Raw genomic sequence first — 12892 nt, forward strand, 5'->3', positions numbered from 1 at the left:
CTTAACGGTGTAGGGTATTTCCACTATTAAACCGTACAGTGTGGCAGCCCCATTAGCAGTGCAAAAGTCTGGCAACTCTATGTAAAACTGCTTCCTCTTCTCGAGTAAACCAAAACACCCACTGAAGAAAATAAAAACCAGGAATATTACAAAGAGAAGATGACGTTGCCCGAGTTTTTTGGCTGCACCTTCATCGCCTTCGGACCGCCCTTCGCCTTGTTCGTCTTCACCATCGCCAATGACCCGGTGCGGATCATCATTCTGATTGCGGCGGCATTCTTCTGGCTGCTTTCGCTGCTGATCTCTTCCCTGTGGTATGCCTTAATTCCGCTGAAGGAATTCCTGGCTTTCGGCGTGGTCTTCTCGGTGTGCTTCCAGGAGGGCTTCCGCTACATCATCTACAGGATCCTGCGCAGCACAGAGCAGGGATTGCATGCCGTGGCGGAGGACACGAGAGTGACGGACAACAAGCACATTCTGGCCTATGTTTCCGGCTTGGGATTCGGCATTATATCTGGGATGTTTGCACTGGTCAATGTGCTGGCTGATATGGTAAATCCATCAGAGATACGTAATATGCTCTGACCAATAACTTATCTTGTTTTTCAGAGTGGTCCCGGCACCATGGGCTTGAAGGGCGGAACTGAGCTGTTCTTTGTCACCTCGGCGGCCCAGGCTTTGTCGATTATCCTGCTGCACACCTTCTGGAGCGTCATATTCTTTAACGCATTCGACACAAACAACTATATCCACATAGGCTATGTGGTGGGCAGCCACCTGTTCGTCTCTCTGATAACTCTGCTCAATGCCAATGAGCTTTATACGACCACCCTGCTGATAAACTACTTGGTCACCATACTTACGGGAGTCCTGGCGTTCCGGGTGGCTGGAGGAACCTCTCGCAGTTTCAGAAAATTTATTACATGCCAGTAAACCAGCACTTAGTATTAACAGCCTAGTTAATAGCTTTTGTATAACATTATTAAACAAATTACCTTGTATATGCTCGATTAGTAACACATTCTATGGACTTAAATCCCTATTGCTAAACGGATTCTTTGAAAATACATACATGTAAGTCCTTGCGACTTCCCCAATAAATATACACAGACATATATTTAAGATACATTCTTTTTAATGAGAATAAAAGCATTAGTACTAATATAAGGCTCAGTCTGCCATTAACTACTGACTATAGTCCATTTTCCTAACATTAATGCCGTAGTCGGCCAAAGCCGGCTGTAGATCCTCCATGGTCAGGGTGAACTTGCGGTCCTTAGCCTTCGATCCGCCCGGTGTATTGGTAGTTTGCATATGAGTGCGGGCCTTGGAGTGCTGCAGTGCATCGTCGATGATGTCCGACATGTACTTCTGGGCAGCAAGGCTGATCAGCCGAACGATTCGCTTGTCGTCCGACTGGAATCCTCCCATGTTCAGATAGTGCGAGGTCACCGCATCCGGAATCAATGGAGTATAATCCTCCAGCTGCGACATGAAGTCGCTGAGATGGGAAGCTGGTGTGGTCCTCTCCCGATCTCCTCCGCCCCCTCCTCCTGAGGATTGTCCATGGTTTACATGGCCTGCGCCACCGGCGCTGTTGTGGTAAATAATTCCGAAATTGGAGCCCACCATCGCAGAAAAGTACAATACAAATTAAACAGCGCAGAAATAGTGATGGGAGATGCTCGTTATCGATGTTCGGTTTCGAAACTCCGAAAGCGAATTGTTTCGGCCAGTACAATCGATTCATTTTACGGATTGCAATCGATTAAAATACAACATACATACATACAAGCCAGCTGAGATAAACAAATTTTGGGAATAAATAACAAAGAAGTGGAAAACAATGGCTTCCGATGGCGAGGACATGAACGTTACACCCGCAGAATCTTTGGCATCAGCCACGGATACCGAGGACGAGGAGACGGACTCGCCAGCACTGCAGTCCGACCTGAATTCCGATGAGGAGCAACTGGACGTGGAGGAGGTGCCAGCGACGGCGGAGGATGCGGAGATGGATGAGCTGATGAAGCAGCTGGAGGATTACACGCCAGCCATACCAGACGCCCTCACCATGCACGCCTTGAAAACGGTAGTTATACCTTGGTACTACCTTTAGCGCATTACTGATATTCCATGTATCCTGCAGGCTGGCTTCTCCACAGTGGACCCCAAAATAGTGCGCCTTATCTCCGTGTCCGCGCAGAAATTCATCTCGGACATTGCCAACGACGCACTGCAGCACTGCAAGACGCGCACCACGAACATCCAGCATTCCAGTGGACATAGTTCCAGCAAGGACAAGAAGAACCCCAAGGATAGAAAGTACACGCTGGCCATGGAGGACCTGGTTCCGGCTCTCGCGGACCATGGCATCACCATGCGCAAGCCCCAATACTTCGTTTAGGTTTAGTTAAGCTTCAAAGTTTTCAATTGTGCACATAAAAATAACTATTTTTTTTCAAGATATAAAAACACGTTAGCGAGGCACTAGCTTTATTACACCAACTAGAAATTTGGCGCCACAATGTTAAAGAACTTGTTAGCCAGCTCAATGCCAAAGAAACAGGCAGCATTGGCGGGGAAGGCTCGGAGCATTATGGGCGTCACGCCGCGGTATAGGGCCAGCGGTCCATCCTTGACAATCAGATCCTTGAAGACACTGCGAATGCCGTGCTTGTAAGTGCCTTCGGGAGCCGATTGTAGGCGGCTCTTCAACACGTCGGCTGGCATTCCCAGAATCCAGTAGGCCATGCCGGCCACTCCACCGGCGAAAATCGTTGAGGCAGTGCTGATTTGGCCAGTCTCAGATTTCGCCTTGGCCACATCCTGCAGAGCCTCGTAGACCAGGAAGTACAGCCCGTTGGCGGGCAAATCCCTGAGCATTGTGGCGCAGCTGCCCTTGAAGACGCTGCGTAGTCCACCCTCCTTGTAGAGTTTGCCGGCGCAGTCGATCATGCCGGTGTACTTGCGCTGGCCTCCCTGGCCCTGCTGCGTCTGCAGGAGCACCTTGATGCGCTCGCCGGGCGCCATGATCAGGGTGGAGAACAAGCCGGAGAAGGAGCCGGCCACGAAGATTTGCGAGTAGGTGAGCTTGGCGTCCTCGCCGCGCTGCTGCAACCGCTTGCCCAGCGCGTAGCCGGCGAAGCACATGGCAAAGATGGGAGCAACTCCCGTCAATGGTGCGGACATACCCTTGTACAGACCGCGGACGCCCTCGTTCTTGATGGTCTTGGCCGCACAGTCGAAGGTTCCACTGTACAAGGGCTGCTCCCCTGGCGCTGGACGCGGCATGGTTTGCAGACGCACCTTGATGGTGTCCAGTGGATGGCCAGAGAGCACATTGCAGATGCCACCGAATCCGCCGGTCAGGAAGGACTTCACTGGATTCGCTTTGCGCTCCGTGGACACGTTCTCCGTGGTGGTCATGGCTACAGGCTGCTTCTCCTTCACCTTCACTCCGGCAGCTGCTCGATTTGGGTACTAGTAGTGCTGCCTCCTGGCAAGTCAAGTGGAATATTGGAATTTGCACCTAGCCGATAGTTTCGAACTAATCTTGAGCATACTACAGCGATAAGGAGAGAGGCAACATTACGTCACAAAGTGCTGATTTCCCCCACAGATTCTGCGGATAACGAAAGTGCACTCTGATATCACAAATTTTTGCCACGGAGGAACTTGATCTTCGAGTCAGCAGAGCAGTTTTACTGGTTTAAAGATCTTTATGATTTCCATATGTTGCAGCAGGGTCCAAAGTCCGCCTATGTGCACCTGCGTCTTATGCGGTTTTTACTGGCCCTACAGCCCTAATTAATTAAAGTGATTTATGGCACTAAAGTCTTTCTGTATTGCCCTGTAATTTGTTACTTTTTTTAAAAAATAATAAATAACATTTTAACGAACGCAAGTGTGAGCATTAAAATACGCTAAATTTGCCGGTCTGTGTGGATTGCTTAGAAACCCAGTTGGCAGCGCTCTTTCGATGTTCTTGTCGACCGGCCGGAATTTCTTTCGTGTTTTCAGGTAAGTTCGTGCGAGATTCGCTTAATTATCTAAAGTGCCGCGATTATATACTGCATTTTGTGTGCAGCTCTCGCCAATTAGCAACCTGCAGTGCTAGAATGGCGAGCGAAGTGGAAAAATCGCAATCGGCAGCTGCCAGTGAAGACACCATTTTTGGCAAGATTTTGCGCAAGGAGATCCCATGCAATTTTATCCACGAGGATGATAAGGTGAGATAACGGTCCATTTGGTTGGTAGAAACACATATAGCACCAGATATTACCCTTCCAATCTTCCCCAGTGCGTTGCCTTCCACGATGTGGCCCCCCAGGCACCGACCCACTTCCTGGTGATCCCGCGTAAGCCGATTGCCCAACTCTCGCTGGCGGAGGATGGAGATGCCGATCTGCTGGGACACCTCATGCTGGTCGGCCGCAAGGTGGCCAAGGATCTCGGCCTACAGGAGGGCTACCGCGTGGTCATCAACAATGGCAAGCACGGCGCCCAGTCCGTTTACCACTTGCATTTGCACTTCCTCGGCGGCCGCCAGATGCAGTGGCCACCAGGATAAGAAGCAGTCTATTGTGGCTAGCAGATCCAAGATCATTTCTACACCAGTGGACTGTAAGCTCCAAGAGAATTAATGAAATAAATTATGTAAAATACTAAAAACAGTGTTTCTAATCCGTATCATTCCTAAGCCGTGTACATAAATCCCAAAAAAACAGACCAATATGCCTTTATTCCAACACTAATAATACGTCCTTAACTATACTTACCATCCACTAGAAAAACTTAATTCATCTTCATTTTTTCCATAAATATTATTGACGACGCTCGAACTATCACGGGGTGCATTGCAAGTTAACGCCCAAGAAAACACCTCGTGTTCGATAACAAACAGAGTATTTGGGTCTTATGTTTTATTCTGTGGGATATACAATGGTTAACTTAACCTGCAATACAGTCTTTATCTTACATACCGCAGTTTCCCTTCCCACTCAGTGTGATGCTCAAATCGTAGTAATACTATCCGCCAAAATTAAGCATAACTTTACATGATTTAGTGTGCCCGAATTACACATTCACGAGATTCCTGACACAAATATCTCTAAGTTCTGGCGGCTCTAAAATGCAACTTGACTAACTATCGATAGCCCTAAACCGTTCCGCGACATCCCCACCCCCGTGAAGCACTCGCCTTCACCACGTCCAGGACAGCTAGCCTCGAAGCGGGACGCATCATCGTCTTGGCTCGATCGTTAGTCCGCACCGCCGCTCGACGAGGGATTCCATCTCTTCCGGTGAACACCTCTTCCACGACGCCTCGCTTCCACTCTCTTCGTGGTATGGCCGGATCACATATGAACACCAGGTCTCCTCGACGAATGGGCTCGACATGCTTGCACCATCTCTCCCTGCGCACAAGCGTTGGCAGGTACTCATGCACCCATCTCTTCCAGAATCGATCCCGCATCATTCTCGCTATGCGCCACTGCTTCCTGGTAGCGCATCCGTTGGACTCCTGTCCATTATCCTTGGGAAGATCCGGAACATCGGGTACTCCTTTCAGCAGATCGTTGGGTGTCAGTGGAGCCTCCTGGTCCACCGTCACTGGTAGATGAGTGAGCGGACGAGAGTTCACTATACTCTCCGCCTCAATCAACAGGTTCTCCAGTACGTGCTCCTTGGGCGCGAGCTCCTTCATTGTGTGCGCCAGCACCTTCTTCACGCACTGCACCATCCTTTCCCAGGCGCCTCCCTCAGCTGGGTTCGCCGGGCAATTGAAGATCCATTCGATTCCTTTGGACGACAGCTCGCCCTGGACCTTTGCAGGCTCAAACACTTCGCTGAACTTCCTGGCCTCTCTGTCGGCTCCAACGAAGTTCTTCCCGTTGTCGCTCCTTATCCTGACCACCGGTCCACGGCGGCTCATGAAGTTCCTCATGGCGATTATACAGGAATCTGTAGACAAATCGTGGGCCATCTCCAAGTGGATAGCCCTTGTGGTTAGACACGTAAACAATGCCACCCACCTTTTCTCTGTGTGACGTCCAACAGTCACAAATAGCGGTCCAAAATAGTCCAGGCCGGTATACTTAAATGGCCATCCGTTGGCTTCCAGCCGGTCCTCTGGCAGGGGACCCATCTCTGGCTGCGTAGGCCGCGCCTTCCGCAGCTTGCATACATTGCAGTTGCTCATCACCTTCCGTAGCAGCCTTCTTAAGTTCGTAATCCAGAACTTCTGCCGGATCGCTCCAATAGTTGCCTCCACGTTTTGGTGGCACATCTTCTCGTGGTGATGCTGCACGATCATCTCCGCCAGTGCCTCTTCGTGAGACAGTATGATCGGCCGTCGCGCGCTGTATGGCACACACGCCGCGTCGTCGATCCTTCCGCTGGCTCTCATCACTCCGTCCTTGTCGAAGTACGGTGACAACCCATACAGTCGGCTGCCCTTGGCGGCCTTTCCATGGCTGTCCACGGCAAACGCTTCTCGCTGTGATTGCCTTATCAGTGTGCGCTCTGCCTCAGCGCACTCCATCGACGTCAGTCCGTGGTCCTCTCGAACGCTACGTAGTCCACGACATCGTCGAATAAATCTGAGCACCCATGCGGTGCTCCTCACCAATCGGTTGTAACTTGAAAATCTCTGTAACGATATAAAGTTCGCCATGACTAGGGCAAACTCACATTTCATCTCCTCTTCATCTGGCGTCGGGGGATTCCAGTCCTCGCGCGATCTCGGCCAGCTTTCTTCTGATCCTCGTAAGAATGGTGGACCACTCAGCCACCGCGATCCAATGGACAGGTCCACGCACTCGCGCGGCCTTGTCGCGTCATCTGCCACGTTTTCGGCAGACGGAATCCATCTCCATTGGGACGCCTCCGTGGATTCTAAGATCTCTGCCACCCGGTTTCCGACGAATTGCTTGTATCTCCGGTGGGTGCTGCTTATCCAGTGCAGCACAGTCTTAGAATCCGTCCATAGTACGCAGCTGCTGATCGCCACACCGTGCTCTTGCTTGACGGTGTCCATCAGTCTCGTTCCTAATACTGCTGCTTGAAGTTCCAGTCGCGGGATTGACATAGTCCTCATCGGAGCGCACTTCGTCTTCGAACATATGAAATGCGCCTGCACATCTCCGCTTGCGTATGTGGCCCGCCAATAGGCCGCTGCTGCGAACGCCGACTGGCTTGAATCCACGAAGATATGCAGCTGTAGTGTCCGTACTCGTCCATCGCCGAAATAGTAGCGTGGACATCGGAATTCTTCGATCTTCTTCATCCCTTGCCGCCAGCTCTCAAAGGCTGCGGCCAACGTGTCTGGTAGCGGCTCGTCCCAGCCGACTCCTCTCCGCCAAATCTCTCGCATTAGTACTTTAGCGGTCACCATGTAGCAGCTCAAAAACCCAATCGGGTCGAACGTGGACATGACCAGGCTCAGGAACTCCCTCTTCGTGGGGACGCGTTCTCCTGTCATCACACTTCTTGGGACTCGATGGTATTTGACGCCGAACTTGAAGTCATCTGTAGCTGGCTGCCAGTACATTCCTAGTACCTTCTCCTCAGCTTCGGTCCATCTAACGCTAGCGATGGATTCAAGTGGGTTCAACGCTCTGACCACACTTGCCGAACTGGAAGTAAATCGACACAAATTAAAACCAGCTTCTGCATGTATATCTCTCACCCGTGACGAGACGGCGATAGCTTCTTCTTCGCTGGGGAAACTGTCGACGTAGTCATCCACGTAGTGATACTCGTTGATCGCCAGGACTGCTCGCGGATCCGTGCTGCTATACTGCGAAGCATTCACGGTCTTCACATAATCCGCCGAGCATGGTGAGCAGGCCGCTCCAAACGTCATCACCTGCATCTCGTATATGTCGGGCTCCCGACGATCTTCTCCGTTCCTCCATAGGAACCTCTGGGCACATCTGTCCTTTGGCTGCATCAATACCTGATGAAACATCTCCTTGATGTCGGCACAAACCCCAACTGCTCCTTCCCGGAAATGGAAGAGCACCGCTGGGAGGGGTTTGTAGCGCTGTGGGCCTTTCATCAGCGCTGAGTTCAGGGACACTCCGTTCACCTTGGCAGCCGCGTCGAAGACCAGCCGGATTTTTCCAGGCTTGTTCGGGTTCTCTACTCCGAAGTGCGGCAGGTACCATACCTTGCCTTCCTGGGACCTCTGGACTTCCTGGGGCTCCAGTCGTCGTGCGTAACCCTTCTTGACGTAATCGTCCATAATTCCTTTGTAGGCCCGCGCGAAGTCCACATCGCGCTTCATTTTCCGCTCAATGTTGACAAGTCTGTTGAGTGCCATACTGTAGCTCTCTGGCAGTCTCACCTCGTCGTCTCTCCATAGCAGCCCAGTCTCGTATCGTCGGCCTACTCGCTTAGTCGTCTCCTCCAGGATACTCAGGGCCCGTGCGTTGCCGTCATCTGCGACTGACGGCGCCAGCTCCACTCCGCCAGCTGCGACTGGCTGTGCCGGCTTCACTCCGAAACTCTCGATCTCGAAGTAATCGCTGACCATCTTCTCCAGAAGATTATCCTGTGGCACGGCTAGGAGGCACGATCTCTGAAGCGGTGAACTTGCCTTTCCTTTCACCGGTCCATATACCACCCACCCAAGTGGCGTGGCTGCTGCGTATGGCCCTCCAGATCCATAGCTCCTGGTTCTGAAGGGTATTCCTAGGTGCGCATGATCCAATCCAATTAGGATCCTTGGCGCCGCATTGTTGTACGGCTTTACAGGCAGACGCACACTCGCGCCCGCTGCCTTCACATCCTCTCGACGCAAGCTCTGCATCGGGAGACTCAGGTTTGCTACTCCGTACACATTCTTCAGCGCATGGCGCTTCGGCTTGCCCGCTGCGCTGATCTGCAGGCTAACCATCCTTGTGTGCTCTTTGACGGATTTTCCGCCGAACCATTGCACATTTAGTTGTCGACTCTCGCCTCTCAGGTTCAGGCTGCGGATGAGCTCGTCGTCAATGAGCGTGACGGACGAACCTTCATCCAGCAGTGCGTAGGTGTCGACCTGCGTATTCTCCCCGTACAACGTCACGGGCAAAATCCGGAACAGCAGGTGACCTCCATCCGAATCGACACAACTCAAGTTCCGGTGCGATAATTCCTGGCGGTCGCATGTCGATCGCCTCTCATCCTCCTTACGTCCCGCGTCTATAACTGCAGCTGACGTAGGCAGGCTCTTCTCGTTGGAATCCACTGACTGTGGCATTCGTATCCGTCGGCCGCTGTCTCTGTACAGCTGCCGGTCTTGACTGCTCCGCTGATCCCTCCTGCGGCCTCCATCTGCGACTGGCGGTCGTCTGGGATGTCCAGCTGGGTCATGGAGTAGGTAATGATGCCTCATCCGGCATCCGTAGACGTTGCATCCTCGATCCTTCGTGCAGAACCGGGCCATATGTCCATACTCCAGACACGAAAAACATAACCTCAACCTCTTCGCGGACTCGATCCGCCTCGTTGTAGAAGCTCGGTTGAATTCCTTGCAGTCCTTGATGCTGTGTTGTCCCTCACACAAGGGGCAACATCTGGGGCGGTCTGCATACCGCTCCTCCTCGCGAACACTATTCGCGTGCAATACCCTTCGTCTCGGGTGCTCCTTGATTCCGACGTCCGTGACAGTGCACACCAATTTAGCGAATTCATGAAGCCACTCGCTTAGATGCACCACTGTCGGATATGGCTGTATCGTAGCCGCGTGCTTCGCCCAGTCCAACCTCTTGCTCACAGGCAACTTGGCGATCAGCTCCTCCATTAGGGTTGGATTCCCTAAGTGCTGGCTGCCGGTCGTGGTTGACTGCAGGAACGCTGCCAGGTTGCTCACCCTTGTGGCGAACGGCACGATCCTTGCGATGTTGGCCTCCTGTATTGGCTGCACATCGCGCACGCTCTCCAGTTGGCTACGGATCAAAAGCTCCGGACGTCCATACCGGAATCGTAGCTGCTCCATAACAGCTTGCACATTGCTGGGGTGGATGAGCAGCGACTTCACAGCTGCTCGGGCTTCACCCTTCAGGGCTTTCACTAGCCTCTGGTTATTCTCCAAATCTGTACACTGGTAAGCTGCCGTTGTCTCCGTGAACGCGCACAAGAATATTGGCCATTCCTCTGGCTGACCCTCAAACTCGGGAAGATCAGGCAGTCTGCGTGGCGTCCATCCAGGTATGCTCGTCGCCGCCATTCCATATGATAGGGGCGATGGCGTTGATACCTCCAAATTGTGTGTTGGCTCCCGTGGCGGGTGAACATAACCTCGTTCAGGCTGCGCCGTGGCGGTAACACAAAATGGCGGAGAATAGCTCACTGTTGTTGTTGTACAACTCCGTGTGACAGGTTGCCCGTTTGCCCAATGGCCGCCAAGCGTCGGCGCCAAATTTCCACTCAATTGTGGCGGCAAACTTGCACTCAATTGTGCCGGCAACTGCGCATCCAAAGATGGCGTCACTCCAAGCTCCGGTTGCAGATTGTCACTCATAATCTGCCTGGGCAGGCTCTCACTCGAGCCCTGCCGTGGGGCTGCTCTCAGACATGGCACCGTTTCACTCAAACATGGCGGTGTATTCGCCGTACCGCTCACTCCAACGCCGCGTGCCCCGACTCCAACGGGATCCCTGGCGGCCTCTGCATGCCCTTCATTTGCCCTTGCCTTCACCAGCTCCGACTCTAGATGTGCGATCCTTTCCATGAGGGCCGCCACTTGTACAGTCGTGGAGTCCGTAAGCTGCCCCGTAGCTGCGGGCTGCAGGTTACTTGCCGCTTCACTGGCGGCTACTCCACTTTCCTTCGGAGTCTGTGGCCGCTGCCGATCACCAGCCACACTCGCAGAGCTGGCCGGCTTGCCAGTTGCTGTGGCCGTGGTGGTCGCAGTTGCGGGAGCACCCCCGACATCCAGTCTGGGGCTCCGCCGGGGCGAATGCTTCATTGGCATCTTCTCGCAGAGTGCAAATCCAATGCACCTTGCGAATGCAGAGTGCGAATAAAAGAAAATGACGACGCTCGAACTATCACGGGGTGCATTGCAAGTTAACGCCCAAGAAAACACCTCGTGTTCGATAACAAACAGAGTATTTGGGTCTTATGTTTTATTCTGTGGGATATACAATGGTTAACTTAACCTGCAATACAGTCTTTATCTTACATACCGCAGTTTCCCTTCCCACTCAGTGTGATGCTCAAATCGTAGTAATACTATCCGCCAAAATTAAGCATAACTTTACATGATTTAGTGTGCCCGAATTACACATTCACGAGATTCCTGACACAAATATCTCTAAGTTCTGGCGGCTCTAAAATGCAACTTGACTAACTATCGATAGCCCTAAACCGTTCCGCGACAATTATTAAAAACTTAATTGGAAATTAAAAAATAGAAGGTGAGATCTGACGGAAACTTAACAGCGGAAATCGCTCTTTGAACTCGACGACGCGGTTCAGAAAGCCGCGCAGTTTACCCTGATTACGGCTCTGGTCCGCAAAGCTCTCGGGATCCAGGCAGTTGACGAAGATCTGGTCGGCGCCCAGCTGGTGGGCAATGGTGCCGCTTCGACGCAGTGGCCGCCGCATCAACTTATCCAGTTTGGTGCCCACCACCAAAATTGGCACATGTTTCAAAATGGAACGCGAATGCCGATGGCGATGCTTGCAGATCTGGCGCAACGGATCGTACAGCCAATCGTGGAGGCTGTCCTGGGAGCTCAGGTCCAGCAGGTTGTACACTAGGACAATGCCGTCTATATTCTTATAGAAGCTATCGCGGTGCTGGCGACGCAAGCGCCAATCGCTGTTCAGGTCGTAAAACTCCACAAAGTAAAGGATATCACTGGTGGTGGGCGTACTCCGCAGATACGGGTAATTCTCGGAGCCCTCCGACGAGGAGGGCGTGAGCGGTAAGATCACTGGATTGGGATACTCATGGATCCGCACCTGGACATGCCACGAGTTCTCGCCAACGGTTCGCGAGGATGGAGTGGGCGTACTCTCGCTAGTGGCCAGCAAATTGGTCAAACTAGTCTTGCCCACACCTGCAAATAAGCGAACAAAACACTATTGAGACCAGTCGATGGATATATTCATGCTAGCCCACCTTTGTCGCCCAACATCAGGATGCGGACCGTGGACACATCCTTGAACTGTTGCTGTCTCATATCTGTTTTTTCCGAGTGTTTTTAAGGTTCTGTGTTCGTGGCCTCGAAGTTTAGTACTACGCAGTATCCATGTCTGGGCTGAACTCATTGGATCCTCGCCTACTCGGTTTCAACTTGCTAAAGGACTGCATGGTGATGGCACTATTAGTTAGGACACAATAACTGGCACACAGTAGTTTCCTGTGTCAAATTGCCACCATTGAAAGTAGGCCTAGATTTGAATAACCGATTGAAATTGAATTCTGTTAACTGTGTAAAAGCACAGTTCTAACATGGTCGCGCCAAAAGTAATCGCTGCAATCGATAATGTTTCGCAGGCGTATCGAATGCTTCGATTAGTTTCGCATTTTCAAAAATATTCAACATCCGCACTGGAGTTTCAAAACTGAAATGACTTTGTAGCTCATTTGTGGATAAGAATGGCCCGGGTTTTGAGAAAATACAAAAGTTTCAGCTTAATGTGCGCGAGATAAGGAACTTATTACATGCGCGGTAAAGAAAATAGTTGCTTTACTTAGTTTCAAATGTAAAAAATGTAAGGGAATAAAAAGAAAACTCAATTTGCTTGATGCAGATACTATTTTAGAACAGCAACAATACATAAATTAAATGAATAATCTAGCTAGTAATATGCACTGATGCTTCCTCAGCTCTTTTTTAAAAGTTTTATGAAATGTATAAAGCAAATGGAACTATTGCTATTTAGCAAG

General features: G+C 51.5%; 7 protein-coding genes across 8 annotated transcripts; 3 read left to right on the plus strand and 4 right to left on the minus strand.

Moving 5' to 3' along the window:
- The first annotated feature begins 65 nt into the window (after positions 1-65).
- LOC6526615 (gamma-secretase subunit Aph-1) lies at positions 66-1122 on the plus strand. The gene is made up of 2 exons (XM_002087687.4): positions 66-552; positions 610-1122. Exons 1-2 carry the CDS (start codon positions 160-162, stop codon positions 931-933), a joined length of 717 nt encoding a protein of 238 aa, XP_002087723.1. The 5' UTR covers positions 66-159; the 3' UTR covers positions 934-1122.
- LOC6526616 (transcription initiation factor TFIID subunit 10b) lies at positions 1118-1690 on the minus strand. Its single transcript, XM_002087688.4, has one exon. The coding sequence runs from the start codon at positions 1630-1632 to the stop codon at positions 1186-1188; it is 447 nt and encodes a 148-aa protein (XP_002087724.1). The 5' UTR covers positions 1633-1690; the 3' UTR covers positions 1118-1185.
- Positions 1691-1770: 80 nt separating this feature from the next.
- Positions 1771-2490, plus strand: LOC6526617 (transcription initiation factor TFIID subunit 10). The gene is made up of 2 exons (XM_002087689.3): positions 1771-2092; positions 2150-2490. Exons 1-2 carry the CDS (start codon positions 1847-1849, stop codon positions 2405-2407), a joined length of 504 nt encoding a protein of 167 aa, XP_002087725.1. The 5' UTR covers positions 1771-1846; the 3' UTR covers positions 2408-2490.
- Positions 2427-3850, minus strand: LOC6526618 (congested-like trachea protein). Its single transcript, XM_002087690.4, has one exon. It carries the CDS (start codon positions 3427-3429, stop codon positions 2509-2511), a length of 921 nt encoding a protein of 306 aa, XP_002087726.1. The 5' UTR covers positions 3430-3850; the 3' UTR covers positions 2427-2508.
- Positions 3851-3871: 21 nt separating this feature from the next.
- LOC120320868 (histidine triad nucleotide-binding protein 1) lies at positions 3872-4674 on the plus strand. The gene is made up of 3 exons (XM_039371831.2): positions 3872-4023; positions 4091-4232; positions 4304-4674. Exons 1-3 carry the CDS (start codon positions 3983-3985, stop codon positions 4571-4573), a joined length of 453 nt encoding a protein of 150 aa, XP_039227765.1. The 5' UTR covers positions 3872-3982; the 3' UTR covers positions 4574-4674.
- Positions 4675-4891: 217 nt separating this feature from the next.
- Positions 4892-11386, minus strand: LOC26534925. 2 transcript variants are annotated; one of them, XR_001453644.2, is made up of 2 exons: positions 4986-11386; positions 4892-4930 (listed from the first exon to the last, which is right to left on the minus strand). XR_001453644.2 is itself a non-coding variant. In XM_039371825.1 (2 exons), the coding sequence occupies exon 2, from the start codon at positions 10964-10966 to the stop codon at positions 5162-5164; it is 5805 nt and encodes a 1934-aa protein (XP_039227759.1). In that variant the 5' UTR covers positions 10967-11125; positions 11181-11386; the 3' UTR covers positions 4892-5161. The 2 variants fall into 2 exon arrangements, 1 of the variants encoding a protein (XP_039227759.1); XM_039371825.1 differs by having other exon boundaries at positions 4892-11125; positions 11181-11386.
- LOC6526619 (rab-like protein 3) lies at positions 11087-12812 on the minus strand. Its single transcript, XM_002087691.4, has 2 exons — positions 12122-12812; positions 11087-12059 (listed from the first exon to the last, which is right to left on the minus strand). Exons 1-2 carry the CDS (start codon positions 12180-12182, stop codon positions 11398-11400), a joined length of 723 nt encoding a protein of 240 aa, XP_002087727.1. The 5' UTR covers positions 12183-12812; the 3' UTR covers positions 11087-11397.
- Positions 12813-12892: the final 80 nt, after the last annotated feature.

This window comes from Drosophila yakuba, chromosome 2L (assembly GCF_016746365.2).
Source record: "Drosophila yakuba strain Tai18E2 chromosome 2L, Prin_Dyak_Tai18E2_2.1, whole genome shotgun sequence".
NCBI lineage: Eukaryota > Metazoa > Arthropoda > Insecta > Diptera > Drosophilidae > Drosophila > Drosophila yakuba.

Coding starts and splice junctions, on each gene's coding strand:
- LOC6526615 (XM_002087687.4), top strand. CDS start 160: ATGACGTTGCCCGAGTTTTTTGGCTGCACCTTCATCGCCTTCGGACCG. Junction 553..609: donor TCAATGTGCTGGCTGATATG/GTAAATCCATCA, acceptor CTTGTTTTTCAG/AGTGGTCCCGGCACCATGGG.
- LOC6526616 (XM_002087688.4), bottom strand. CDS start 1,632: ATGGTGGGCTCCAATTTCGGAATTATTTACCACAACAGCGCCGGTGGC.
- LOC6526617 (XM_002087689.3), top strand. CDS start 1,847: ATGGCTTCCGATGGCGAGGACATGAACGTTACACCCGCAGAATCTTTG. Junction 2,093..2,149: donor CCATGCACGCCTTGAAAACG/GTAGTTATACCT, acceptor TGTATCCTGCAG/GCTGGCTTCTCCACAGTGGA.
- LOC6526618 (XM_002087690.4), bottom strand. CDS start 3,429: ATGACCACCACGGAGAACGTGTCCACGGAGCGCAAAGCGAATCCAGTG.
- LOC120320868 (XM_039371831.2), top strand. CDS start 3,983: ATGTTCTTGTCGACCGGCCGGAATTTCTTTCGTGTTTTCAG. Junction 4,024..4,090: donor AATTTCTTTCGTGTTTTCAG/GTAAGTTCGTGC, acceptor TTTTGTGTGCAG/CTCTCGCCAATTAGCAACCT. Junction 4,233..4,303: donor TTATCCACGAGGATGATAAG/GTGAGATAACGG, acceptor AATCTTCCCCAG/TGCGTTGCCTTCCACGATGT.
- LOC26534925 (XM_039371825.1), bottom strand. CDS start 10,966: ATGCCAATGAAGCATTCGCCCCGGCGGAGCCCCAGACTGGATGTCGGG.
- LOC6526619 (XM_002087691.4), bottom strand. CDS start 12,182: ATGAGACAGCAACAGTTCAAGGATGTGTCCACGGTCCGCATCCTGATG. Junction 12,060..12,121: donor CCTGATGTTGGGCGACAAAG/GTGGGCTAGCAT, acceptor GCTTATTTGCAG/GTGTGGGCAAGACTAGTTTG.